At 39.4% G+C, this 27,816-nt stretch overlaps 1 protein-coding gene across 2 annotated transcripts in view; it reads right to left on the minus strand.

The window, feature by feature from the left end:
• LOC139695319 (FAM172 family protein homolog CG10038) overlaps positions 1 to 27,816 on the minus strand; it is a 51,723-nt gene that overhangs the window by 18,171 nt on the left and 5,736 nt on the right. For both annotated transcript variants that reach the window (XM_071594025.1, XM_071594026.1), the window contains exons 3-8: positions 26,642 to 26,757; positions 20,092 to 20,279; positions 15,833 to 15,971; positions 15,604 to 15,723; positions 12,017 to 12,133; positions 1,461 to 1,545 (exon numbers count right to left, since the gene is read on the minus strand). In XM_071594025.1, coding sequence (XP_071450126.1) covers positions 1,461 to 1,545; positions 12,017 to 12,133; positions 15,604 to 15,723; positions 15,833 to 15,971; positions 20,092 to 20,279; positions 26,642 to 26,757 — 765 coding nt within the window. The remainder of the gene's footprint in view (positions 1 to 1,460; positions 1,546 to 12,016; positions 12,134 to 15,603; positions 15,724 to 15,832; positions 15,972 to 20,091; positions 20,280 to 26,641; positions 26,758 to 27,816) is intronic.

Below are 27,816 nucleotides of genomic sequence, written 5' to 3' on the forward strand. Positions count from 1 at the left end.
TAGGCAATGTTCAAGTCCTCCGCTATTTCTCTGATGGTTAATTTGCGGTTATTGACCAACATTTCTTTTACTTTATCAATTTTTTCACCGACTTTCGATGTCGATGGTCTGCCACTGCGTTCATCATCTTCGATTGACTCACGACCACTTCTGAACCGCTCGTGCCACTGGTAAACGACCGTTTTTTTTAGAGAATCGTTGCCGAAACACTTTTCCAACATTTCCAACGTCCGTGCGCCACTAAATCCGTTTTTTACGCAAAATTTAATACAAGTTCGTTGTTGCAAATTTAAATCCATTTCTGAAATTGTAAAAAATCGCCAACACACACAGAGATAGATGTACTCTTGGCTACGTAACTTTTGCAAATGTCAAGTTATGACACTAAGATTTAAAGGGAATATCAACAACAGATGTACCAATTTAACAAAAAAAACAGAACTCAAATCGGAACGATGGGAGCGCCACACGGTGGTTATTCCGGGAACTTTTTGATCAAGGTAGTATATATATATAACACTTTTTGAAAGTCTCACGGACGTGAATAATAATGTTTTTCACTTAGCACTTGTGGAAACAGACAAAAACACACAGAACAAGAGACTAACAACACAAAAAAGAGACACTATTTTCCCACCCACCGAAAATTCGAAAAATAGTGCGTCTCTTTTTTGTGTTTCTGTGTGTTTTTGTCTGTGTCCACTAGTGCTAAGTGTTATGTATATATATATATATATATATATATATATATATATATATACATAACACTTATACACACATAATATATATACACACACACACACGAAACTATTCTCGATACTCTTAATAGAAACCTTATAAATTCACTTTCTACTAAATCACTAAATTCGTGAATACTTTTTGAACTAGTTTAATCGTTGCTACTCTGTTGACAGTAATTCCAAACGTAGACACGTATTGAAGCTGGGTCGATCTGGAATTCGATTCGATAAGATGAAATCGAAGAGTAGTTAACAACTAAGTTCACTCCTTATCGCATCCCTTGGCTGTTGCACACACAGTCCAAGTATTTGTTTTCAGATCGCTCTCTCTGCTACAGATAGGGGTGAAAATGATTTCAGGGTATCTGACAGTTTGTGATCAGATATCCTGATGTGTAATGAGAAAATGACGTTTTAGAGCAATTACAAATTTGAAGAATAATAAACTCTCAAGCATAGATAATGCATAAAGAGAAAGGTTGAAGTGAGAAGGAGAGTTACTTATTACTCATCTGAGAAGAATATACGAGTTATATTTGAACTCTTTAGCCGAAACGAACGTTTAAATTAATGTAATTTTTGTACCCTACATTAGGGAAGCGGGAACAAAGCGTCCTGGAGGAATTATAGTGCAAGTTATGTGAGTACAGCGGAAGAAGCCTTCGCTAAGGAGAGGACTGAAAGAGAAGGGAAGGTATCAATGGTTTGAGTCACACTTACCCGCAGATACCCAGTCTATATCCCCTCCCCGCGTCGACTCCGGTTCGTCCAGTTTCTTGTCCGACGATACCCAGTTCCGGCCCACCTGAAGCGACAAAGACCGAAAAAACATTGGATTAAATGGTTCATGAGCTAATTCGTAAGCATTACATCTACTCTGGAAGCCGCAGCAGAGACGTGTGGCGGGGGATGTTAGGACACCAGGGTTTTATACAAGGTCTGTCCCAAAAGTAGTATCACCTATTTTTTCCGGACGGGCGGGAGGGCGGCGGTTTCTCTGGCTGAGTTACCGGGAGGGGAATCTAAGGAAAGGCAGGAGAACGGCAGCCGTAGGCTCCCAGCTTTTTGCGGAGCGCGAACCGCTCGTTTGCGAAACCTCTATTACGTGACGTCGTTACGCTCCGTCATGAACTGGTTGTTAGAACAGATGTGATGCCATCAAATTTTGCGAGGAACTGGGAAAAACCGGGAAAGAGACAATTACATGACCAAGGCAGCTTATGGTGATAACGCCATGGGTAGATCGGGTGTTTTTGAGTTACAAAAGTTGTTTCTGAAGGGCAGAGAAGATGCTGAAGACGCCGAACGTTCAGAACGCCCTTCGACCTCAAAATTTATGGGCAATCTTGCACGAGTCACGGCTTTGTTGGGCAGGAATCGCAGGCTAAGTGTTCGCATGGTTTCTGGTGAACACAGCATCCCTATCAGTGATGTGCATCGACTTGAGACAGAAAGCATGGGCATGAGGAAAGTGTGTGCGAAGTTGGTGCCGCGAGTGGTGACGGACGAACAAAAGGAAACTCCACCACATTGCATCGAAAAGGAACATAGAATAGAATTCTCCAAGACAAAGGTCCTTTGTCAGGCCAATGGATACTGGGACCGGATTGTCAAAGAAGGAGTCCACATAAGATTGAACAAGAACCTGGTAAATCGAGACAACGGATTCCAGATTAGTAACGCATGGAAACCCGTACTCAAAAATATCGCGGAATCACGTAATCGAGAGAACAAGCGTCTCGACCAATCACGAGACAGCGGGCTCCACGCCAAACATATAAATACTGGGCACAATCCCGGCAATGTCACTTCATCCTGAAGACGATGGCGGAGTTAGCCGTCGAAACGTTGGTGCTACCCAACCTGACCTGGTGCGAAACCCGAGAAGCCTTCATCCACAGTATTCGCCAGGAAAGCCTCAGATCATTCTTCAAAAGGAAACTCGCTCGCAGATCTGCCAAGAGCTTCTCGACCGTGTGAGTGAGGATCGCAAGTTTTTGGACAATGCCCCAACAGACTTCTTTCTCTTTCCCCGCCTCAAATCCGTGCTGAGAGGAAGTCACCACGGCTCGACCATATTTCATACGATTATCATATGTTATCCATACAGAAAATTGACAAGACCAACTACAGTCAAAACTACAATTATAGGGATAGATTTCCTACAGTATTCAGGCCATCTTCGCGTATAGTTCTCGTCTGTAGGAATGTCGAGAATATCGACCAAATTTCCAACAACGACCATACGGTAAATACACATCCACATCATCTATCTCGAAGATAAATTTTAGCCCTAAGAGTAGATGCATCGATTCTTCGAAATTATCTACGACTTAACCATTTGAAATAAAAATTCTGACTTAAAAAACTATCCCGGCCCGGTCGACAAGAGAAGACAGACAAAATCTCGATATATTGTCCTTCCGCACAGCCAGGCGTTCCGTAGTACGCCATCGTGAGCGGCTAAGGGGGGTGGCGACGACTCAGAGGGTGGGGGAGAGCAATGGAGGGGTGTGCTAGGAGGGGGTTGGATTCCATTAATGCGGTGGACGAGAGATGCGGCACTTGCGAAGGAGATGGGAGTGAAGGGGCGGAAGAAAGGGGAGAGTGAATGAGTGGGGGGGAGGGCGAATGGGGTGGCGGGAGGCGACGAACCGCTAAATGCAAGTGGTTCATCGGAGGGAAATAGAACTCTGCACGAGGGGTGGTGCTTCGACGTCATTTCCGCTCGATTCTGAGAGAGTTGGGTGGCTGGGGCAATTCGATATCCCATCCACAATATCGAGCACGGAGATGAAAAGAAACTATGACACAAAAATAAAACGCGTTGACCCGACATGGAGGACATCATCCTGAGGCAGAAAAGGTGCATCCTAGAGACAAACGAGGATCAAAATAATGTAACTCTGGTAGGGGTAGGGAATATCATTTTCGGATAGATTATCTTCCCACTGATCAGACAATTGCTGGAAAATACTACGGGAACTTCCCGGAAAACTACAGCAAAAGATAGTGGAAAAAATACCAGGTTTGGCAAGGAATATAGTCACCTTTTATCGCGACAATTCACGCCCACATGCGGGTCGTTTCCATGGCAAAAATACGCAAACTAAGATAGGAATTGCAGCCACACCCGCCTTATTCGGCTCCATCGCATTTTCATATCTTCCCCCGGCTCAAAATATTTTTCGGTGGACGGAGATTCTCTTCGTATTAAAGAATTAATATCCGAAGTAAACGTGTTTTTTTCAGGCCTGAAGGAATCTAATTTTCCAGGTGGGATCATGACATTGAAACATCGCTGGACCAAGTGAATTAGTGTATAGGGAGACTACATTGAAATATACAAAGAAATTCATGGTAAGAGGTAAGTCGTTTATTTCTATTCCATTCCGAGAACTTTTCAAACTGCCCTGGTATTATGCAAAAGGTGTCGATGCTGCTATAGTTGTATATATTTTATTCATTAAGTAATCCACCGGTTAAGGTCTAGTTTGGATTCACACGACTACCAAGCATATACTGTACGTTGTTTCTCCTAACAAAACACAATCCAACAACCTACTCGACATTTCGTCTAACATCTCTGTCCTGTTCCTACCCTTTCCTCTTTTGCCTAACATTCTCCCCTCTATTACAGTCTTCAACATCCCACTGCCGATCAATACGGCCTTCATCCATTTTTCCTGCCTCCATAGGATTTCTCCCAACAAACCCCTCTCTTCGCCCACCATACCATATACTTCCTCATTTTTTTTCTTCTCTGTCCATTTCACCTTCTCCATTCTTCTCCACACCCACATTTCAAAAGCCTCCGATCTACGAGCCAAAAGCCTCCAATCTCGTACCTCTATCCACCAGCTTCAGTGACCACGTTTCCGCGCCATACATAACTATGCTCCATATCAAAGTTTGAGAGTCTTTTCTTAACACCCTTACGCAATGCCCCTGTCGTCAACTCCCTCCTCCACGTGAAAGCCTCTTTCTTTAGAGCAATTCTTCGTCACAAAATATTTATCTGATAGTTGTGCCCATGCAAAACCTACCGCAACCCCTGTAGATTACTTAATGATAATAAATAAATAAATACACACACACACACACACACATATATATATATATATATATATATATATATATATATTATATATATATATATTGGACAGCAACAAACAATATAGAAACACATAAAAAGAACACAACGTTATTTCTTGATAATTTCGACGGAATTCTGCTCCGTCTTCATCGGAAGATGAAGACGGAGCATATATAAATATATATATATATATATATATATATATCTTCGAAATAGAACGCTCTTCGGCGACGCATTAATATATAAAAAAACACAGATTTCGATTTTTAAAACATAGAATCCCAAAGAAAGGAAAGTGACATTGTTGTTTTGACGCTTCAACAGCACGACCGTCATTTATATATGTATATGTTTAGAATATTGCAGTATTTGTTTAGCAATTATTGTGAAAATTGCACCTAAATCGAGAATTATAGCAATGGAAAAACATTTAAGAGAACATTGAAGGGACGTTGACGTATTGACAAAATTTAGGGTCCTTTCCATTAAAAACTTAAGGATTGAAAAAATATACACAGATAATGAATTGCCTGTCAAAGTGTCTAGCGCAAAGGTGTACAAGCGATTAGTATAACATCATAAGGAATCAATTTTCATTGCACTCTTCAAAAACACTGATTCGATAAAGTCAAAGGATGACAAAGTTTGACCTTTCATTAAACTGTACATTTCCTCACTGATATATATATATATATATATATATATATATATATATATATATATATATATATATTGATAAAATCCTAAATACTCAGCATAAACCCTAAATCAACGTAATATACGTCCAAAGTTTACGTAAGAAACTTTCCGCGTAATGCCATTCCGAGTAATTATAGAATTTTAAACATTCGGACAGAGTCCACACTTGCGGTGATACTAAAGCTAGGTTTTAGACGGCTCTCAAAAAATTATCAAATATCACATTATCACTTCCAGCAAAATAAACTCGTCTACCATAAATTACTTCCTCTTTCAGTTTTTAATAATTTTCAACCAGCCATCCAATTTATGGCATCAAAATAACTGGGTCAGAAGACCAGATAACCTATAGGACATAAAGTTTGCAAGGTTGCGCATGCCATGAAGGGCGCATGACACAAGGGGATTGAGACTATTGCTTCCGTACGAATTCATCGAGGGCCGGGAGTACTATTATGTAGGCAGTGAGGGCGGCAGCTGAACTGAAATCGAGTGCTTTCGCAAGCTCGTCCTTGTATTTCTCCTTTTTTTCCATCAATTTATTACATATATCCGGAAGGCCCGCTAAATACTGCCGAAGCGATGATTCGGGTCTTTCTCATCAAGGATGCCTTTCGTATTGATCTCGGTCAGCGGGTGAGATATTCGCCCATGGTGAAGCATCTCGCCATGCGACGTACAGTATGTGAGATGCTGCTGACTCAACTTGGGCTGGCTGATGTCCAATCGCCTCCATACACAGAAAGACACTGATGAAAATCAGAAATCGGGAGGAGAGGACAATACAATATTGTTGGCATCATGCATCGGTAGCACTGGCTTTAGCCGAGATGACATACAGAAGTGGACTCTTAGTATTGGGTAGGCCTCACCTCGAATAAGAAGGCGAGCATTTGGGATCCTGCATTCCTGTAGGATCCCAAAGAAATTGCAGAGAAGGGCCGAATTTCGGGAGTTGGTACGCTAATGGCCGGTGGCACAACACCCTCTGCTACAGGCTCTCGTGGAGGCATGCACTGGGTGAATGCACTCGGATGGTGGGATTTGACGCGCATTCAACTCGCGAACTCCTTTACGAGGTCTCCAATATCCACCACGGCCTTGCTACTGCATTTGCTGCATGTGAGGCCATTATTTCGACCCTGTGAGGCCATTATTTCGACCAATAGTTCGGATTTAATCAGGAAGTAACGTAAACGGAACGCTATTATTATTTGCTTCGAGCATTAAATAAATCATCCACTTGGTTCATCAGTTAACAATGTATTTATTCTTCGGGAGTGTTTAAACTAATTTGTAAATAGCTACCGCAGCACTAATGGTGACGATAAATTTGAACAGTTGGTCCCAAGCCGACCCTTAAGTTTAATCGACTCAGACATTCGATTCGATTGAAATAAGTTAAAGAGTCCACGCCGGAGCTCACGAACTTCTGAGGATATAGACACCAAAGAAAGCAAGTATATTCTTTATAAAAACGAAAATTTATAATCCATTAATATTGCAATACTTCGATTCAATCATAAGCATTTCATCCAATAGACGGGTTGACTCTTTATTTCCCTCAATTAATCCATATCCAATGCTCAATGCTGACTCTCCTACACCCTGACAGGATCCACCGTCTTGGCTCCCTATTTATTTGGCTAGTATTTCTCTCTCGGCAAAGTTTTCCATCATACGATGTCCCTTGAAAACCTCTAGTTCTTGAATGCGATTAGAACCCTTTCGTTTGGCGGTCATATCCTCTTCATGAATAGCCATTCGTTTCTCGGATTGTCGATGAATTCGACACATCTTCAGCAATACCTCATTTCGAAGACAAATGCTCTTCCAGTTTATGTTTTCACGACGGTCCAATTCTTTCTCTGGCACTACTAGAGCCACACAACACGAATGTACTTCCTTAATTCCATCAGTCTGGCTGCACATCACAGCAGCCGCGTCATCATCATAAATTTCTCTTTTCATTGAGGAAACCTGTGCTTGATGGTTCCAAACTGCTAACGTCTCATGGTACACAACTAACAAGTTACGTGAAAGGTTCCACTCATATTAATGTCTCTTGTCAGTGTGAAACATGGACATTTCGTACATTTTTACAGCAAGCCAGCGTTTTAGTCTATCACTTACGGAGCTTCATTTCACATTTCTAAGTACCCTATACACTACGTTCAAGGTTGAATTCAAGTCTTACCTGCTACAATAACCTAGTCAACTGCGCAATGCAACATGCCGATTACTTCCCCATTTAACTTCATTTAATTTATGCAATTCCTTGAGACTTGTTACGGCCTATTCCAAGATTAGGCCTAAGCCGGCTGTTGAGAGCTATTTATTTATTTTTCTGGCGTTTCAATCATTATGAGTTTTTTCCGCCTCGAACAATCAGGTCGACTAGGCATTGCCAAAGGTCTTCTCCAAGTGCTGTTTCACTCGTATCTTTCCATATACCCAACATTTCCATGAGCAAGAACATGGCTTCTCTTGTTCCTTACTCTACGTATTTCTCTGAATCGCAATTGATTTTCCGACAATTTGTATTCAATGATTCCTTCTATCCTTCGGGTGATTATTCATTCCAACTTTAAATTAAGTGTTTTCAGTCACCGGACCTTTCATTCGAGTGATTATTAGAAGCAAGTCTCAAATGTCACAGCCTTTAAAAAACTTTTTGGGCGTCTTCATAAGAAATAACTCCGTTCATTTTTTTATATTTTTCATCTTCTAGTTGTCCCTCAAGTCTTTCATAGCTATTTGCAATTCACTTGGCTCCTGGCAGCCTTCGTCCAAATTACCCTCACCTTCAATAGAGATAATTCAGTTTCTAGGTCTTAAAGAACTCCTAGATATCCACCCATCAGCATACAATCCGTCCTACCTCTTACGCTAACGTCTTCTATCTTTGTCTCCAAACGCCTCCCAATTGCGTGTTATGTCGTTCCACCATTTTTCTTCCTCTTCGTTTTTCGGAATGATACTTTGGGTGCTAGTGCCTTTTCGCACACAATGCAGGGCATAAAAGATCAAGACAAAAAACGAATAAAAGTATGATTTAAAGGAAATATTGAACATTATCATAAAGCCTACAATGACGGATTAAACATTACATTTGGTAACAGAAAAAATATACCGATAAAATCGAACATCAGCCATAACCGACTTCAGGATCGAACCCGACGACCCTTCTTTGCGCATACGTACGTACGTTAAAGGTCATGACATCACGGGAGTTATCTTGAAGATGTCCGAAACACCATCATTTCCTTTTGATACACGGACAAGAACCAACCTCTTAACTCCTATTTCTGGTCACCTAACATCACTTCTGTGCTTTAAAGAGATATTGAAAGTGACAAGAATCACATGAAGTACAGAGATAGTGGTTGTGAAGATTCACTTAAGCCCAGCCACGTAACTCGGTTGTCTGGAAAATAACGAGTACACGAGAAGAATCAAGATGTGCACTTTAAAATCGTGATTCGAGTTCGAACTAAGGTTTAATGTTCGCGCGAATGAACCGCTCCGATATACCTCGGGAGAAGCAATTGAGTCCCCTACGAGCGCCATCCACTCCTCTTCCCCTACCGGCACTTGAAGCGGGAGCAATGGGGCAGCCATCCCCTCGAATGGGGCATCCCATCGACGTGGGCAGTCATGGAGGGGCGAGCAACTGTCCGACAGATGTCGCCCCACCGACACCGCGAACAAAGAAACTACCGCCATACCGCCCTCGAGAGGGCTAGGGGGCGAAGCTAATGCCGCGCCGCCCCGCAGTGGACTCTCCGAGTACCCCGGGGGGGGGTATGTGCCGATTAGCCGGGTGAAGTTATCATCCCCCCTCCATTTTAATGCCGAACTGGCTCATCAAGCTCCGTGGGTAGAGGGGGAACGGGCCATCTTAGGTGCTCGGAGAGACATATGGCTTCAAGGGGGTCAGTCACATCTGAACCCGCGGCGGATTGACGTTATCAACATCGTCAAAAGGGCCGAGGTGAGTTTGATGTAAGACATTGGAAACGGGGACTGGATGCAGGATATATTGTAAAAAAAATGGGATGCTGACTACTCTCAAAAGCCATTTTTCACGATGAATATGAATCGGCGCGAATTAATCCGAGTGACCACCTGACAAAATCTGGTGTTACACAGCATATTTGCCATTTCCCAGCACTGAATGTAGGCACAATGGTGCGATTATCAACTTTATACAAATCGCAAATATTTTCGGCCCAACTGTTTTGGAATGAAGGGTAGTTGCGTTTGTATCGACACTACTGTTGCATCTGCAGTTGGGACTCAACACCCAACAAGATTGCTACATTTCATGTTTGTTAAAGTATTATAGCAATTTTATAACAGACAGCATCTACCATACTGACCAAACGTTTGGAGCCTACCAAACGTACCACCAAATAAATACTCAACAATCCTACATTACATTCAAAACCATTCAACACCAAATAATCCCTGTCTCCCTCCATTTCCCCCTCTATTAGTCTTCAACATTCCATTCCATCCTCAATTAATGGAGAACATTTAGAAATTACTCATGTTTGCACATCAACAACTACTACTCCATATTTCTCCAATGAAAAGGGATTATGCAGTAACAGAATGAAAATTTGACTTGTACAAGGTCAAATATAAAGTAATAGAAAGGCAAAAAATATACTCCTGCATTTCACCTCAACCCTGACACACATATTTGTACAGTCATAGCAGCTTTACCATAAAGCTTTTCTACATATTCTCTCTAGCTTCCCTAAATATCTCTAGGTTGGATTGATTACTTCTTAATTCACCTATAATGGTATATTTTTCCCTTCCTATGTCCTGTGAACCATTTCCTCCATGTATAAGGTAAAAACAATAGGTGATAATGGACAACATAGTCTTACCACCTACCTATTACAGCCATCATGACACTCCAACCAAAACCCATGCTACCACAGGCTGACACAACTGACAATTCAGCGGTATGCACACTGATTTTTAAAATTTGTATTAGAAAACACAAGCAGCAATTCTAGAGGTTAAGAAAATTCACTTAAACATTGAACTCTCTACTGCCAGAAATGCTGGGCCCTCGATGGAGTCCACCATTGAAAATCACCCCACCACAAAAAAGCAAATGGATCATGAACTTTACTTTGAAGAATTATACCGTGCAAGGCAAACATAATAGAATTTCTTCAAGCAGCTATCTTGATACCCCTTTGTATTCGCACACACTGGGCATCCAGGACAATTTATACTCATTATATAATGCCAAGGGGTGTGAAAAACCCGTTCAGGATAAGCTGGCTGACACTCAGCAGCCCAGTAGCGGGCAGGTAGGCCTGATCCATTTGGCATAATAAGGGGATTCTTACCCTAGGATGAGACCAGGGGACCACTCACTTTCTACACTCCCTTCCCTAATAATTTCCCAACAATCACGTCATCTTTTAAACATATCTTTGGACTGAATTTTTGGGAGCTGAGTCATCATTTTTACTTGGATCATCTTTCATCACAGCATGTCTCACAGTTGGCACCTCTTTTAACGAAGTTGCACTAGTAAGCACAACAGCCTCAAGCAAACATGAACTATCTCAGGATTAGGAGAAATATTGCTCTCATCAGGAATGAGAATTCCCATATCATATTCCTGATTCAAATACAAATCCCTCATTTAAAACCTTCTAAGACGTTTTAAAACAATTCAGCTCATCCCATTTTTTTCCCAAATTCCAAAGGAATCATTTACATCCCTCCTTTTTCACAATTTCCAGATTGTGCGGTTACCCTGAGAGGCATGTGAGAAGGGCAACCTAGAGGGGAAAAGATAAAGGGAAGAGGAGAGAAGGGAGGGCCAGTTTCATCGACTCCACCAGAATAGGCAAGCTTATTTACATATAATAAATGTGAAACTCCAATAGCCGTAAACAGTTTACCTTTCTAAACAAAGTACAAATGAAATTAGTTGGCTAGCGCCACAAGTCAAGAAGGGGTAAAAGGTAAAAAAAAAAGGAGAGGATAAGAAAGGTGAATACGAATACGCGTATTTCGGCCACAAAGTAGCCCTCTTCAGCATACTGAAGGGTAATCGTCACGACAACACAAGTCGAAGTGAGAAAGGGTAAGAGCAATCCGAAGAACTAATTTCATTTTTACTAGCCAACTAATTTCATTTTTACTTGTTTAGAAAGGTAAACTGTTTACGGCTATTGGAGTTTCACATTTATTATATATCACTAGCCGTAAGAGCTCATTTCTATCAATAAGCTTATTTACATCGGGTTATAGTATGCCTACAAATGCAAAACTTCCCTCTTTGGGCAAAATTCTAAACTTGGGACTCACCCCAGCAAACCACCATTCAACGCATATAACATCCAGCTTATGAGAACCCCTCAGACTGACTACCTCCTCTAAATCACTGTACGGCCCCACAGAATTAGCAGACACCAGTGAATGCACCGGTAAAAATCCTTACCTGAGACAAGAATTTGGCATACTTTTCCTGTGCATTCTTAGTACTCAGTCTGTGCACTGAATCTGTCATAGCCACTGCTACGACTTTGCTCTTGAAGCTAGGGAACATCTCCTTGGCCTGAAAAGTATGAGAAATCAGATGTAGCACGGAGTGACACAATGTGACTCACCATTCAAAGCACAAGAATAAGGCAATAAAAATTGATTTAATTTTCCTCAAATTTTTCATTTCCATAAAAATCACAATATTATTATCCTTCTTATGGCATTCAACTCCATCCATATCAAGACAAATGGTTTCACCAGGGTTATCAGATTTTAGGAAAATAAGAATACATGTTTGATTGATGCCTCATAACCAGTTATCAGATCATCACATCATTATTATCTCTTTCCTTCACTTGTTAGTATCATATTTTAAGAATAAGTGTAAAGCAGCCACCGGGAGATAAGTAGTAGTAGTTTTGAGGGGAGGCGACCGACAGCTAAGGTCATTTGCGCCATAGGGGAAGGACAGGAAAGGATGAAGGGTGGAGAGAAACCCGGCGTCGGCATTAGCCTACTCTTTACGAAAGGCGCCAAGGGGTCCGCGGCTTAACGTCCCATCCGACGGACGGCGTACTCACTCAAAGTGCCCTCCACAAAGCACCTCAAGTAGGGATCGAGATACCTCTGAAAAATATTCAACACCGCCGGGATTTGAACCCGCGCCCTCAGGGTGGGAAGCCAGTACGTTAGCCCCCGCACCATCTCGATCCCCCCGGGAGATAAACTTCATTAATCAGTTGTTATTATTAAACTGTTGTACTTATTAAAATATTGTTTGCGCGTGATATGTAGGGCGTGAGAAGTTGTATTGCAAAAGTTAACGATGTGTTGACGTTGCGTGATTTTGAACGGTATATAAAAATTGAAGAGTGCGTGATTATGGACGGAGTGCGGTGACAGAGGGAGCGTTGTAGTTACAGTGTGAACCTGGCCCTTGTGCGTTGGTAAAGGTGCGGTTGATGGTAATCTTAAAGTGTGATTGTATTTAAAAGCATTGAGTCTCATATCTGTTCTTCTTTTGTATGTATGTATGGACATTGTAAGGGTGACCGTTGACCTGACTTGACCGTTGCCACCAGGACAATTGCCTGATTGCAACGATATAAATTCTTAAATAAATTAGAAACATCGGCCACCCAAATGATTTTTTAGGGGCCCTGAACAGATGAGAATCACTGGAGGCTCTAAGTGGAGAGACTGTACGGTGGATGTCCTTAGCCTCCCCAAGGAAATGTTCATGACGGCTCCTGTATAATGTCTTGCCAATGTCCGTGACTTTTCTGTTGACTTGCTCTTCTATTTTAGAACTTATGGCCAAACACAGTTTATCACTTTCATGATGACTTTTGAGATGAGACTGAGTTTTTTGATTCTTAAATTAATTCTTCTACAATGGTTAATCAAACTTAGCAGTTTTAAGATTTGCTCATAGCCCATACATCCATCAAAATTCAAACTGTGGAAAATAATCATATCTGTTACTTCTTTTCATAACAGTAAGAAAGGCATTTGAAGTAATTCCCATAAAGCAGGTGGAGGCACTGCTATTTAAACCTATATCAACCATTCAAATAAATGAAGCATATTTAATCCATTCAGAGAGAACAGAAAAAAACATTTTGAAAGAAGGTAATTTAATAATCTGGAATGCCATATGAGAGTATTATATTAACCATCATGTAACGCTAGCAAGTGAAGGAAAGAGATAATAAAATCCCATAATGCCTCAGATATTAGTTTTACTATACTCCTCAACCATTTGTTAAGTTAAGTTGTGTATGTTTAAGCAACCAGGCAAACCCCAGGAGTCATCTGGGAGCAGGGAAATCATAATTCAATGTCTAAATGCACCTCGCTCTCCACCCAAGAGTGATTAATTCAATTTAACAAATGAATTAAATGACCAATAGAGTCAATAAGATCAGTAAATTTGTGGGATTTAATAATGAACAACCCACTGAAATGCAATACTTTGAGGACAAATAATTAAGAGGCAAATCAGAATTTTCCAAGAATTGCACTTAAAGAAAATTTTTCATCATTGTCAACACTTAAAAGAGCATTTTAGCTTCCTGTCACCACATTCATTTCATGCGCTGAATTTAAGGTCTTCAGCAGAACCAAGGGGAGGAATCTGACGATTAATACTCTTTACACTGTGAATAACTGATCAAAGCAGTTTTCCACTTGATAATTTTTTCGTATTTTAGGACCGGGTATTTGAAATTATAATACCTTATATGATTGAAGGTTTACATTTTTCCAGAGTAACATAATTTGGCAGTGATTAAAAGAGTGTACTCAATCAATTGCTTGAAGGTATGTTTATGTTTGTTTTCAAGCTCACCTACAAGAGCTGAATATTTACAACTTATGACTAATCCAACTTCAAAAGGCCATTACTGCCACTCTTTGACTGGTTTATATCTCGGAGAGGCTTAGATACTGATTCATATTTACATTTTAGCTCTAATTTTGTAGGAGCCAATCACTATTCAGTGGGAATTAACTTACAGTTTGAAGGTTGGCTTTTCAAATAACTTTCTCTAAATTCTCGCTCGCGGAAACATCAAGCAGCATTACACTCCACCATCAATGCCACCAGTTTGTCAACATTTGGGGGGCGAGCATGAAGTCATCAAAGAGATTATTGAAAAGGATAATCGGGGAGAGGATCCTAATATTAAAGTTATCAACTATTTTTCACAAAAACCTATGATGTTAAAGTCCATTAGCGTCAATCTCTCATATTCCCCATGGACGTGTGCTTTACACCCGTCTTTCTATTCTCAATACTGTTCACTGTGTCTTCTGGACAAATAAATATACTATCAGTAGGTTTCATGCCAGAACTATTTTCTTAACTGCTCCTATACCAGAACCTTCCATAATTGATAAAAATACCAATAGATTATCAAGGCAGCAATTGACAAACCAAATCGTCAACACTACAGGATTTGACAATCATTAGAAAATTAAACATGCAATATGCATAGATGGAATAGCTAATGAAGAAGGTTGATTAAGACTGCTAAGAAGAAAGTCTTGTAATAATGCTCAATCCCCATGTAAAGAAGCAATTTACTTATCGTAAATCTTGTGATGCATACATGAAAAAAATTTGCTGAGACTACTGTGAAAGGATAACTGAGCATGAAGAATTAAGGAGGAAGATTCTACGTGAGACATATAAAATAATGACAGGCATGAATGAGAATATGAAGGTAGTACGTAGAGAAAAATTTAAGGGACTGGACAATTGAGAAGAGAACCGAATAACACCAATCCTTGGATTATCATGATGAATCATGTGTGATCGTGATTTACCGCTTTAGAAAAATATTTGAAGGAGCCATTTCATTTCTTTCCATATCCAGTTGTCTTCTTACAACAGAAGAATGAAGTAATGAGGAAAAACATCATGGCAAATAGACCAACTCATTAAACAATGCTGTGAAATGGCACCACTTTGATGTACTGCAAATATTATCATAAGTTTAGCTTCCAGCAAATGCTCAACAATTCATTTGCCCCTCTCACCAGTTCAACAGTGCATTGCCCTCCGTAGCTATGCGCAACAATGAGAACACGATCCGACTTGGCCCCCTGGATGTAGTGCCTCCACACGTACGACACATGGGCAGGAGAACTTCCACTGCCCTGCAAAACAGTCCAAAGGAACACACAGGTAAGCACAAATAGGTTCTTCCGCGAAATACATACTGACTTCAAAACGATTTGCACAGCTTACAGCACAACTACATCTTACCTTTATAGGAACCCTTTTGCCTTTAATGACCTTTGCATTCTCATTAGAATTCAAAACCATGACCTCGTAGCCTTTCTCCCTTGCCTTCTTTATGTAAGGGATCTGTGTTCCTGACTGGAGGCAGTCATTTATTATTAAACTAAAAGAGAAAAAATGTATTTAAATCATTCAGTCATGAGCACAATATTACCAGAAATATGATATATTCTAAGGAAAGGAACTACAGACCGCCTAGGAAAAAGGGTGGCAATGATAGTAGTCCAATTACAAAGAGATGAACACATTTTGATGTCCTATTAGACAATAATGATTCATCCAAAGCCAAATTTTAGGTATTACTGTTAACATCAATTCGTACAATATTTATTCCATTAAACTCCAACTAGTTATCTTTCAAGTATCCTAGAAGCGTGCATCTGTTTAATTATTAACTATAAATTTCACAAGTTCCCAAACGGCTCAAATATAGTTAACTTATTTATTTCTATTTTCTTGGAGGATATTCCTGAAATGGGAGTTTTTTTCAATGCAAGTGGAGATTAAAACTAGTGCCATTTAGTACTTTTCACTAGTACAATTTTCTGAACATGTACCGGGAGAAAATGATTTATTTGCTGACTATTGGGGAGCTATTACGAACACACCGGCCGCAAAGATCACCAGTCAGTAGCATGATACCATTCGTTAAGGGTCACACCACCTGGAACGATTACGGCGAGTCTGCCGGACGGTATTAACCTGCCAAAAGTGAGTCTCTCCATCCAAAGCTATTACAAATGAGTTTCAGACAGACTGAGATCATGCTAAAGGGGTGGAGTGACACCTTGGCCAGGTACCCTGCCTCTGTCACTCCGCCTGAGTATATTTTCAATATGGCAGCAGTTTGTTTACATTAGTGATCTTCACCTGTCATATTAAAATCATTCAATTCAGGCTTAGGAGTGCTTTAAACACTATTATTTTGCATAAAAATAACCAGGGCGGCAAAATATAGGGTGTAATAAAATTAGGTGCGGTGAAATTAGCAATATTGGTTCTTCAAAAAAGTATCTCATAAGAACTATGCTGAACTTATCTATTGTATCAATGCAATGTAATTATTGATTTTGTTTAGCAATACCTGTGTTATACGCAGCATATATTTAGTTTAGTTCAACACTGAGCTCTTTAACTCTTCATAGTATATACTTTGGCTTCATTCGCATTTGTTGTTTGAGAAAAATCAGAGAACTATTGCATGAAACAATACGTCCATGTTTAGAATAAACCCACATAAGGACACACTGATGAATGCAGGATGTAAGGAACCACTTTGAAATAAGTAATTATGAGTTTGTGAAACATAGTATTCCTGTATATGATTTGTTTGGTAATTTTTCATTTGTACACAATCATTAGTTACCAAATCTCTCAATCTATTATTTTGATAAACTCTGTTGATCACTATTGTAAATATATATATAATCTCATAAAAGTAAATACTATTTATAATCCTGAACACAATTGTTCATTATATACTTCTTCCTTATACAAATCTTTCCATCTCAATGCAAATTCCTCTTCACCAATTATTACTCCTTCAATTTTCTCTCTCAAAGGTATGTGAGGTTATGAATATCCTTCAGGTTATGGAGTGAGCTTTTCCAGTGCTTCTCTTAGATATTATTTCCTCAATATCTCTACATTTGTCCTCAGTCCATTTCCTCTTCATTTATAATTGTCATTATTTACTGCAGCCTTTATATCATTATATTCGTCTGTTTCCTTTTACATTTTAGTATTCTCTGCATTATTCCAAGAGATCTACCTTCAATCCTTGGACCAGTGTAAGATATAAGAGACATAAAAGGAACAGGTATAGAAACTGTCTGGTAAAGAACTTAAAACCACCAATCTCATACATAGAAAAAAGAATATGGCATAGATGAAGATAGCTTAGGTCGAAGTATATTTGATGATGAAATGAAAACTAAATAAGGTCATGAAGGTAGACAATATTCCTGTGGAACTGCTAAAAGGTTTAGAAAAATGTGGAAGGAAAAGTCTATATGGACGGATTCATAGCATCTTTGTGGAGGGCATCTGGCCTGAAGACTGTTAGATCAGTGTTATTTCCTATTCAGACAAAAGTAAAAGTTACATCATGAGAGGATTACAGAACAATAAGTTTGATTTCCCACACAGCTAAAGTGGTTCTCAGGACCATCAATAAAAGGATAGAGAGTAGGGCAAACGATTACTTAGGGGATGACCAATTTGGGTTTAGGAAGGGGAGAGGTACGTGTGATGCCATTGCAGTAATGAGATTATTAATCGAGAGGAATATGGAATACAACCAGGAGGTATTTGCCTGTTTCATAGATTCGAAAAAGCATTTGATAGAGTCAATTGGGAAAAACTAATGAGTGTATTGCAGAAAATAGGAATAGATTGGAGAGACAGGAGGCTAATCTGCAACCTGTACATGTCTCAGACTACTCAGGTGCGAGTAGGGAACGTGGAGTCCGGATGGGCAGTGTTAGGAAGAAGTGTAAGGCAGGATTGCCCATTGTCACCGCTGCTGTTCAACATATATGTGGAAATGATTAAAGAGGCATAGGAAGAACTGGAGGTAGGAATGAAAGTCGGTGGGGAATTTGTAAAATCAGTTAGGTTCGCTGATGACCAAGTTCTAGTTTGTCAATCAGACAAGGGATTGCAGGCTTGCATAGTGAATCGGAAATTCAGTGCGATAGATATTGGATGATAATCAATAATAATAAAACAAAGGTTTTACGATTTTCCAGGAACACTAAGGCTAAGCTTAACATTAAAATAGGAGGGCAAAAACTAGAGCAACAAGGAAACATTTTATGTATCTCGGAAATGTTTTGGACCAAAATGGTCATAGTAGCATGGACGGGAAAGGAGAAAAATTACATTAGGCAAAGAGGCTTTCACATGGAGGGGGGAATTGATGACAGAGACGTTAAGTAAGGAAGATAAGAAAAGGCTATTCAAAACTTCGATATGGAGGGTAGTGATGAACAATGCGGAAACATGGTCACTGAGGAATAAGATAGATATAGATTGAATTTTGAAATGTAGATTTGGAAAAGGATAAGTGGACAGAAGGGAAAACAAAATGAGGTGGTGCTGGGTAGGGTAGAAGAGGAGTGGGGAGTGTTGGGAGAAATCATAAGGAGGCTGAAAAGATGGATGCAAAGCATACTGATTGGCAGTGGGATGTTGAGGACTGTGACAGGGGGGACGATGTTAGGCAAATAAAGAACGGGTAGGAATGGGTTTGTGGCCTTGGATGGAATGAAGGGAGGAAGGAAATAAGTGGAGATGAAAATGGGTTTGTCGTAGAGTAGGATGTTGGGTTGTGTTTTGTTAGGAGAACAAAATATTTATTTGGTAGTTGTATCAAACCAAAACCAACCTTAACCATTACTTAATAATAAAATACCGTCAACTTCCCCCCTATGATTACTTCACAGCATTTAGACCTGAAAAATGACTAAGTTTGTTTTTTCAGTTTTTACTTCCAATGATTTCTATCTGGCCTACTTGATGTTTGCTACGCTTCTACCTCTTGTTTAATATTATTACCCCTCCTCGCTGGCTTCCTCTCTCTGCTGTATAATACACTATAAACATTAATCTAGTAATCTCCCAACTATCTTCCCATCTCACTTTGTACCTTTTGTAGATAATGTAAATATACATTTTATTAATGAAATTAAGAATACAAAGTAACTTTCCACTGTCCTTTATTAGCGTACAACTGGTTTCAACGCTCAAGCGTCATCATCAGGTACTTTTTATTATAATAATAACTTAAAATCATTCTTGAATAACACTAAAGACAAAATATGTACGCAAAATAAAAGTGGTGCGTATAAGTTAACTTGTGGGGACTGTGGTGCCATATATATAGGTCAAACGGGGAGGTCATTAAAGACACGGGCGGAGGAACATAAACGCTGTTTTAGAACTTGTGACCTCAAACAATCACACTTTGCTAAACATCTATGGGAAGAAAACCATGGGAGTGATTTCAAGGTACCTGATGATGACGCTTGAGTGTTGAAACCGGTTGTACGCTAATAAAGGACAGTGGAAAGTTACTTTGTATTCTTAATTTCATTAAAATGAATTTCCACAAGGTTGAGCCAGAAACAATTGAATACATTTTATTCCTTTGATATAAAAAACACAAAGGGAGAAAGTAACACGAATACCAAGTCTATAATTGAGTCCTTGGACCAACCAACCTCCTTGCCCACTGCCCCGCTCGTACCACTCCACTGCCATGGATGAGGACCATGAGAGGAGAGTCTGAGGTCAAGGCATTTGGTGTAGCAAAGATGAACGTTGAAGGGTGTTCGGGGACCACTGGCACAGGAAGCCGTACCAACCCTACCTCAGTTTCCAGGAGATCATAAACATGCTCTGTGATGACCTGTTTAGGATTCAAGCAAAATTTGAAATAGCATTCCAGGAGAACTACCAACAATAACATATTTCAGTGCCAGCAACCAACCAAATTAGACTTCTGACACTAGTTCACCCTCAATTAGTTGATAACAGGCTAGAGTACCACAGGAACACAATCCAATCCATTGTACACATAAGAAAGAATCCTTAAACTATACAAGGGCGTTATAAACAAGTGAGATCCTATATTCAATGCATTCAGACTTAACTTTGCCCAAATCCATTATAACTGAAGTAAAAAAAAACAAAACAATGTACCTTTCCACCAATTTTTTTATTAGGAATGACTAGGACTCGTAGCTTTGTCAACTGAGTATCATCAGATCAGTTTTAATATGTCATGGTAAATCACACATCATTCTAAATTCTATGTTTTGAAATTCACCAAATAGTTCCTTATTACGGGGTGAAAGGGGATATGACACTTCTTGAACTGCTTCCAGTTTTCATAGGGTTCCAGTACCCAGAAAATTACACGTTTAACAGAGGGAATCACAAAGGCATCACTGGGTAGTGAACCCAGAGCCTACCGGCCAACAACTAAATGCCCTCTATCTCAACATGTTTATTTACATTAAATTTGAATAGCCATATGGATTGGGAACAGTACAGCTTATTAAAAGTTCAAGTTATTAATTCAGTATTTTGTAAAAACAAATTCCATTAAAGATGGCACAAATGATTGCCATAACATATTGAATTGGTGATAACTGTGACAAATACTATTTAACAATATAAATGACAAATGTAAGGTACATGTCATTGATAAGCACGGCCATGGATCTAACCACAAGGACAGCAAATTTATCATTCACTTCAAGCCAAAAGTATCAATATTCAGCTGCCACCATCCGTAGATGTTGATCGAGCATTTCAAGGGCTGGGAACAAGTTGCACGCAATTAGTAGTTTTTGGCACATGTCCAACAACGTATTTCCTGATAGACTGTGGAAGGTAACAACATAGGGGAGGTTTCCTCTTTTCTTTTGAGTACAAAACAGAAAAACATGCTAAAAAATGCTGTGCAACATAAAAATACATGGACTCATGTTTCATCCATGCAAGTATGGATCATAAAAATAAATTCCAAATGCTGAACATTTTCAAAATATCATGATTAATATCAAAAGGTCTAGAAGAGTACTTTTCTCAGACAGCTCAGACATGAAAACGGTATAGCCAAGACCGTAAACTTGATTGGCAAAAGGTTGAAAAGGGGGTGGGGGAAAGTTACAAGTAAGGGGTGTGGGACAGGGAACACACACTAGGTCACTTGCGTGTGTTTAAGAAACGGTGACCCACGCACTATACCTGAATCACACACCAAAAGGCAAAATAAATAATAAAAATTAAAACAAACTTACAACCACTTGATCACTTGAGTGTGTTCAGGAATAACATCACTCCCTTAAATCGCATTCACACCCAGGGTTTGAAAGGATCCCTCCTTGAAACCCGGATGTATCATGGCGGCCAGTAATATCGTACGAGCCTGTAGTGGCTGCAATAATTCCTTGAATCTAGGCGAAAAGTTTATTACTTGTGAACTCTGTCCACTTCTTTTTCATTATAAATGCTCCGGCTTAGACGAGATAGCATGCAAAGCGCTAGCAAGCTGCCGGGATATTTTCTGGAGATGTTTTTCATGCCGTACTAACAAGTTCTCGATCGCTAAGATGGCGGCCGACCTAGAAGCTATCAAGCACGACGTAAACAACCTTAAAAGTGTCCGTGAATTGACTCAGGACAAACAGAAGGAAAACCCTTTGTTCGCAAATGTTGTGAAAGCAGCTGTGGAACCAGTTCAACCAAAAATTCTTACTCCCAAGTACGAGAAACCAGTCACGCGTCAATCTAAGACTGCGATCTCTAAAGAAAGAGCCCCAGAGCAAATATGTACCGTTTCCGAGAAATGTGATACATTCACTGCTGCCACTTTGAGCAAATCTGCCCAAAGTGCCCGCAATGTCGAATTGTGTGACTCCCCTGAACCTGAATCTGTTATGACTCTTAAACCTCGTCATCCCCTTAATGCATCTGATGATGGATTCATCCCTGCGACCAATAAACGAAGACGCCGTACTCCTCTGGCGATAGGATCGTCGGAGAAGATGTGCTCCCTCGCAGGTATTCCACGACGATCGCATCTTCATGTATGGAATCTCAACTCCAGCACAACTGTGGAAGCTATTCAGGAATATAGTATGTTCGAGAGGAAATTCCTGATCTGGATACTTCATCGGTCATGGAAGTTGTCAAGCTCGAAGTGACCCGCGGCAACCATGCCTCCTTCCGCATTTCAGTGAATAGTGAGCTTCGGGAAACCCTCATAAAGCCTTCATTTTGGCCCAAATATGTGCACGTCGGAAATTATTCTTTTTGGAAGACACGCCCGACAACATTGACAGGGTAGCGAAGTACCTCAAGGTCCTGCACATTAACATTCAATGTCTTAGTAACAAGTTGCTGGATCTTGAGGTCCTGATGAGTGAATATAAACCTCATGTCCTTTGTATTAATGAACACTGGTTGAAATTAAGTGATTTGAAATTTTTAAATCTACCTGGATATTCCATCGCCGATGTATTTTGCCGTTCAAAGCATAGAAATGGAGGTGTATTGGTTCTAGTTTCACAGTGTGTGCGCCTTTTCCCGACCTGTTTCTCACAGGATTTTCTCAATGAAGAGTTGTCCTTCGAGTCCTGTGTCGTGGGTCTCAGTGTAAATAATGTCGCATATCATTTATTATCTATCTATCGTTCTCCCTCGAGTGATTTTAGTGTTTTTCTTAACAAACTTGCTAAACTATTAGAGCTAATTCATGATGCTATACCAAAACCTAATTTAATTATAACTGGGGGCTTTAATTGTGATTTCGCAAGTAATTCCAAAGCCAAACACGAATTCTTAGATATCCTCACCTCTTTCAACATTTTTGTTACTAATACCGAACCCACTAGGGTAAACGGCCTTTCCTCTACTATTATAGATAATATCTTAACAAACATTGATTTGGGAAAAGTAAATACTGGAGTAATCAAATCCCACATATCAGATCACTATCCTCTTCTATGCAAGATTTTAATTTCTTCTCCTAGTCACTGTAAAAAAATATATAAAAGGCAGTTTACAAAGCAAAACTTTATTATCTTCAATTATATGTTGAAGTCCCATGATTGGTCTGATTTATACCAACTCAGATCCTACAATGACTCATTTGAGTATTTTTATTCTTCATATCAATATTACTTTGACATTTGTTTTCCATTGGTCTCCCACAAAACTAGAAACTTGTCCTTAAATACTAGAAACCATTGGGTCACCGATGAAATACGATGCCTCTCGAAAAAAATGAAGGAGTTAGCTATCTCTTATAAAAATAAATGTAACTCGATAGACTGCTTGGAGTATAGAACACTGAAAAAAACGTACCGTCAAAAGTTACAACTGGCTAAAAAAACATTTAACAACTGTAGAATTCTCAATGCCGATAACAAATCTAAAGAAATTTCGAAGATTATAAAGGAAGCTAAGTGTTCTATCAATAATCATCATGATTTCAAATTACAGGACTCCACCGGTAATGTTATTTCTGATTACTCTCAAATGGCATCCAACTTAAATGACTTCTACTTGTCCCACCAGACTACTACAAATACTCCAATTCCTGTTAATTATCCTCTAATCCCAAGCCTGTCTAATTCATTGTACCTGCTTCCTTGTACTGAACTGGAACTGATGAACATCATTAAAAAATTCCCTAACAAAAGTAGTCCTGGTACAGATGGTATCCCAGGGATTGTGATAAAAAAATCAATTAATTCTATCAAGGAACAGATACTCTTCCTAATTAATAAATCCCTACAACTTGGTGTTTTTCCTGATGCCATTAAAATTGCCAAAGTTGTACCACTTTATAAAGGGAAAGGTAGTGAGCAGGATATGAATTCTTACCGTCCAATATCTTTATTAAACCAGATAGGGAAACTATTTGAAAAGGTCTTCCATAATCGACTTACATCATTTCTTGAATCTTTTAATCTCTTGTCTGGCTCACAGAATGGTTTTAGGAAATGCAGATCTACATCTACAGCCACCTATCACCTCGTAAACCTAATACTTTCAAATCTTGATAATAGAATTGAAACCTTGGGACTATTCTTCGATTTTTCCAAGGCTTTTGACCTAGTTAATCATCAGTTACTCTTGTCCAAATTAGGACACTATGGCATCAGAGGTATCCCTTATAACTGGATCAAATCTTACCTCAGCGCAAGGCACCAACAGGTTATTTTGTTAAAGAACGGTACTAATTTTACTTCTCCTAGTAAAGAAGTTACATTAGGTGTACCCCAAGGCTCAGTCTTGGGCCCTATCCTATTTTTACTTTACATTAATGACTTACCAAAAGTTCCGCAGTCAGGTCCAGGAGCCGAGCCAATTTTATATGCTGATGACACTAACGTAATTGTATCAGCACCATCGTTAAACAACTTGACCTTGACAGCAGCTAGAGTTTCCGAACTTCTTTGTGAATGGTGTTCACAAAATTCTCTGAAACTCAACCCTGACAAGTCTGGACTCATATACTTCTCTAATAAAAATAAAGCCCTTGCTTCATTGGCCATTGACCTAGGGGGAACGTTTGTACCCCAAATTTCTAGATCCAAGTTTTTGGGAGTTGTTATAAATAAAAATGTATCATGGGATGAACACATATGCAATCTTCGTAGCAGGTTAAATTCCATTTGCTTTCTTATTAGAAGTATTAGGAAATCTGTAAGCCTTGATATCTTACTTTCAATTTATTACGGAGAATTTTATTCTTTAATTATCTATAGTATTCTGTTCTGGGGTTCTTCCCCTCATTCTGATTCAATTTTTAAAGCTCAAAAATGTTTAATACGATTAATATGCAATGCTCCCTACAATGCACCTTGTCTTTCCTTCTTCAAAAGGTTAAATATTCTGATTGTTCCATGTATTTACATTTATGTCGTATGCATTTTCGCTAAAAGTAATATATCCAATTATATGACAAATGACAACGTTCATTGCCACCAAACCAGAGCCTGCAGAGACCTGCATCAAACTTATTGCAGGACTTTAAATACATCCCTGGGGCCTAAATCAATGGGCCTCCTTGCACTGAACAGGCTCCCTTACGATTTTAAGTACGTAAAGGATCCAGTCCTGTTCAAAAAGAAATTAATATCATTTTTAAGGAAAGAACAGTTTTATTCTGTAATGGAATTCATGGAGAAAAAATAACCATACTGAATATGGAATATATTTTATGCAAAAAATTATTATTGTGTCATGCTTTTCTGAATTTCATCATTGTTTAACATCTATATGTACATATGACGTGTCCTATACACTTATCTGATGTATCTATTACACTGTGTCAGTGTCTTCTGGGCAAATAAAGATTATTATTATTATTATTATGACAGTGATCTTCCAATCACACAGATGAAAGCCAAATTATAAAACAAATGTAGCTTAGACATAACTGGCGGATGCATGGGTAACAAGTGAAGAGACCAGTGATGGGTGGGTGAGTGGAATTATGAGGAATGATTGTGGGCGGGAGGATAAAACAACGTTGTACTGGAGGCAGTAGGGAGTGGAGTGGGAGGTACGTGTAATTCGGGGGTCGATCATTTGAGAATCAATCCTAGCATTAATGTTTGAACTCAAACAAGATATTTTTTCAACCCTTCCCCACTACTCTCAGCAAAATTAATGCTATGAAAACAGCAACCCCCCCTTCCACACTTTGCCCTCCCAACACTCCCCCTCCCCTCCCCCCCTGATTACCAACCACTCTGCTCTCCCTACCGCCTTGTGGCATCATCCAACCCGCCTCGACATTCATCCCCCAGCCATTGCTGACTGGTCTCCTAAATGGTCACCCATGCATCCCACGATCACATTCAGACTACATGATAAACCACCACCTCCAATTTCAATTATAACCACCCAAACTCCAAGTGTCTCCATGCCTGACAATGCCGTAAAATGGCAAAATGCGTCATGGCACTAAAAATCTGGGGAAAAGTACAATTTTATTTGTTTTAATGTGAATATTAAAAGCTTATATGAAGTGAAGTCTGAAGCAGTTGAGTTTTACTTAATATGGATTCCTTCAACATAGTTCTTTACAAAAATGAGCAAAGGTTTGGAAAAATTAGATAATTAGCAGGCTATGCATGTCACATCATTAAAGCCAATTGCGTGCCAATCACTTCAATGCACAATTGAGTACAGGTACAGCGAAAATATTGAAGCATCAAAATTTTAACCATGCAGCAAACAACTTACATCGCCTAAAGCTTCATAGTGCCTTTGATTGTAATCACCATCATTGGAAACTTGAAACTCAAATCCTTCCTCCCCGGGCTGCCCCGTCACTTTGTCAAGTTTTCGTAGTCGCCCGTCTGCAAAATGGAATTGAGGCAACCACTTACAATATGCAAAAATCCAAGCATCACACAAATCACATTAAAATAATTTTTATAGAACAAATTTTATTGAAACACATAAAAAATAGTCAGCGAAGATTAATTTCATGGTAACTACTTCCCAAAGAGTAGGATACACAAAAATGGTGGAAAATAAAACAAGCTTAACCAGGTTTAACAAGAAAATGGATTGGAAAACACATGTGTGGAAATAATATGAAAACTTTCAACTGTGAATAAATAAAAGAAAACCAGTGCAATACATATCAGCACAGCACTTTTCGCAAATGCCAGGAAAAAAAAACTACAGAATGGGAAGACGAGGTTAGGAGTACCTATTTTTCCCTCTCTCCTTGCACACCAATGGGGCATGCAACCAACCACCCAGAAATTTAAATGTCCTCCATAAAACAAGTGGAAGAAATTCACCAAAGGCAGCAAGTCCAATTACAAAACTAGCACATCCAAGTGCAATTTTTGATGATGCCAAAATAATGTTTAGCACTCAACAATACCATTTTCTCAGATAAGGAAACAAGAAAAATGCATCCTTAAAACCCAGCTACAATGCACCTCTACTGATGGGAAAATATATGACTAGAAGATACTGATGATGCCGGAGAGGATCATTCATTTGATATCAATTGGCACAAGCAAAAGACTGGACTGGGATGGAGTGAGGTTCTTCGAATCAACCAAAAGCAATAATACAACGTGGATGCCAGGGGGCGAGAGAGTTTTATTATCCAATGGAAATTTGTCAAACACATGTACAATGAAACATGCAATGCACCCAGTGTATGATCCCAGCACTAATAACAATTATGTTCATAATCTATTGAGGCCAGAAAGAGAATAAAAAGTGGATTCAATATGAAATAAGCCGGAACACGAAAACTTATGAGGAAATGATACTAGTGGATTCATAAAAGGCCATTGGCGATTCTTAAACAAAATTATAAAATGGAAGAAATTTTACAATGAAAAATTCATTCGCCTACGAGGGAATTTGGACAAGGAGGATTCATCTTCTGG

This window comes from Hetaerina americana, unplaced genomic scaffold (assembly GCF_022747635.1).
Source record: "Hetaerina americana unplaced genomic scaffold, ioHetAmer1.1.p SCAF_6, whole genome shotgun sequence".
Lineage (NCBI taxonomy): Eukaryota > Metazoa > Arthropoda > Insecta > Odonata > Calopterygidae > Hetaerina > Hetaerina americana.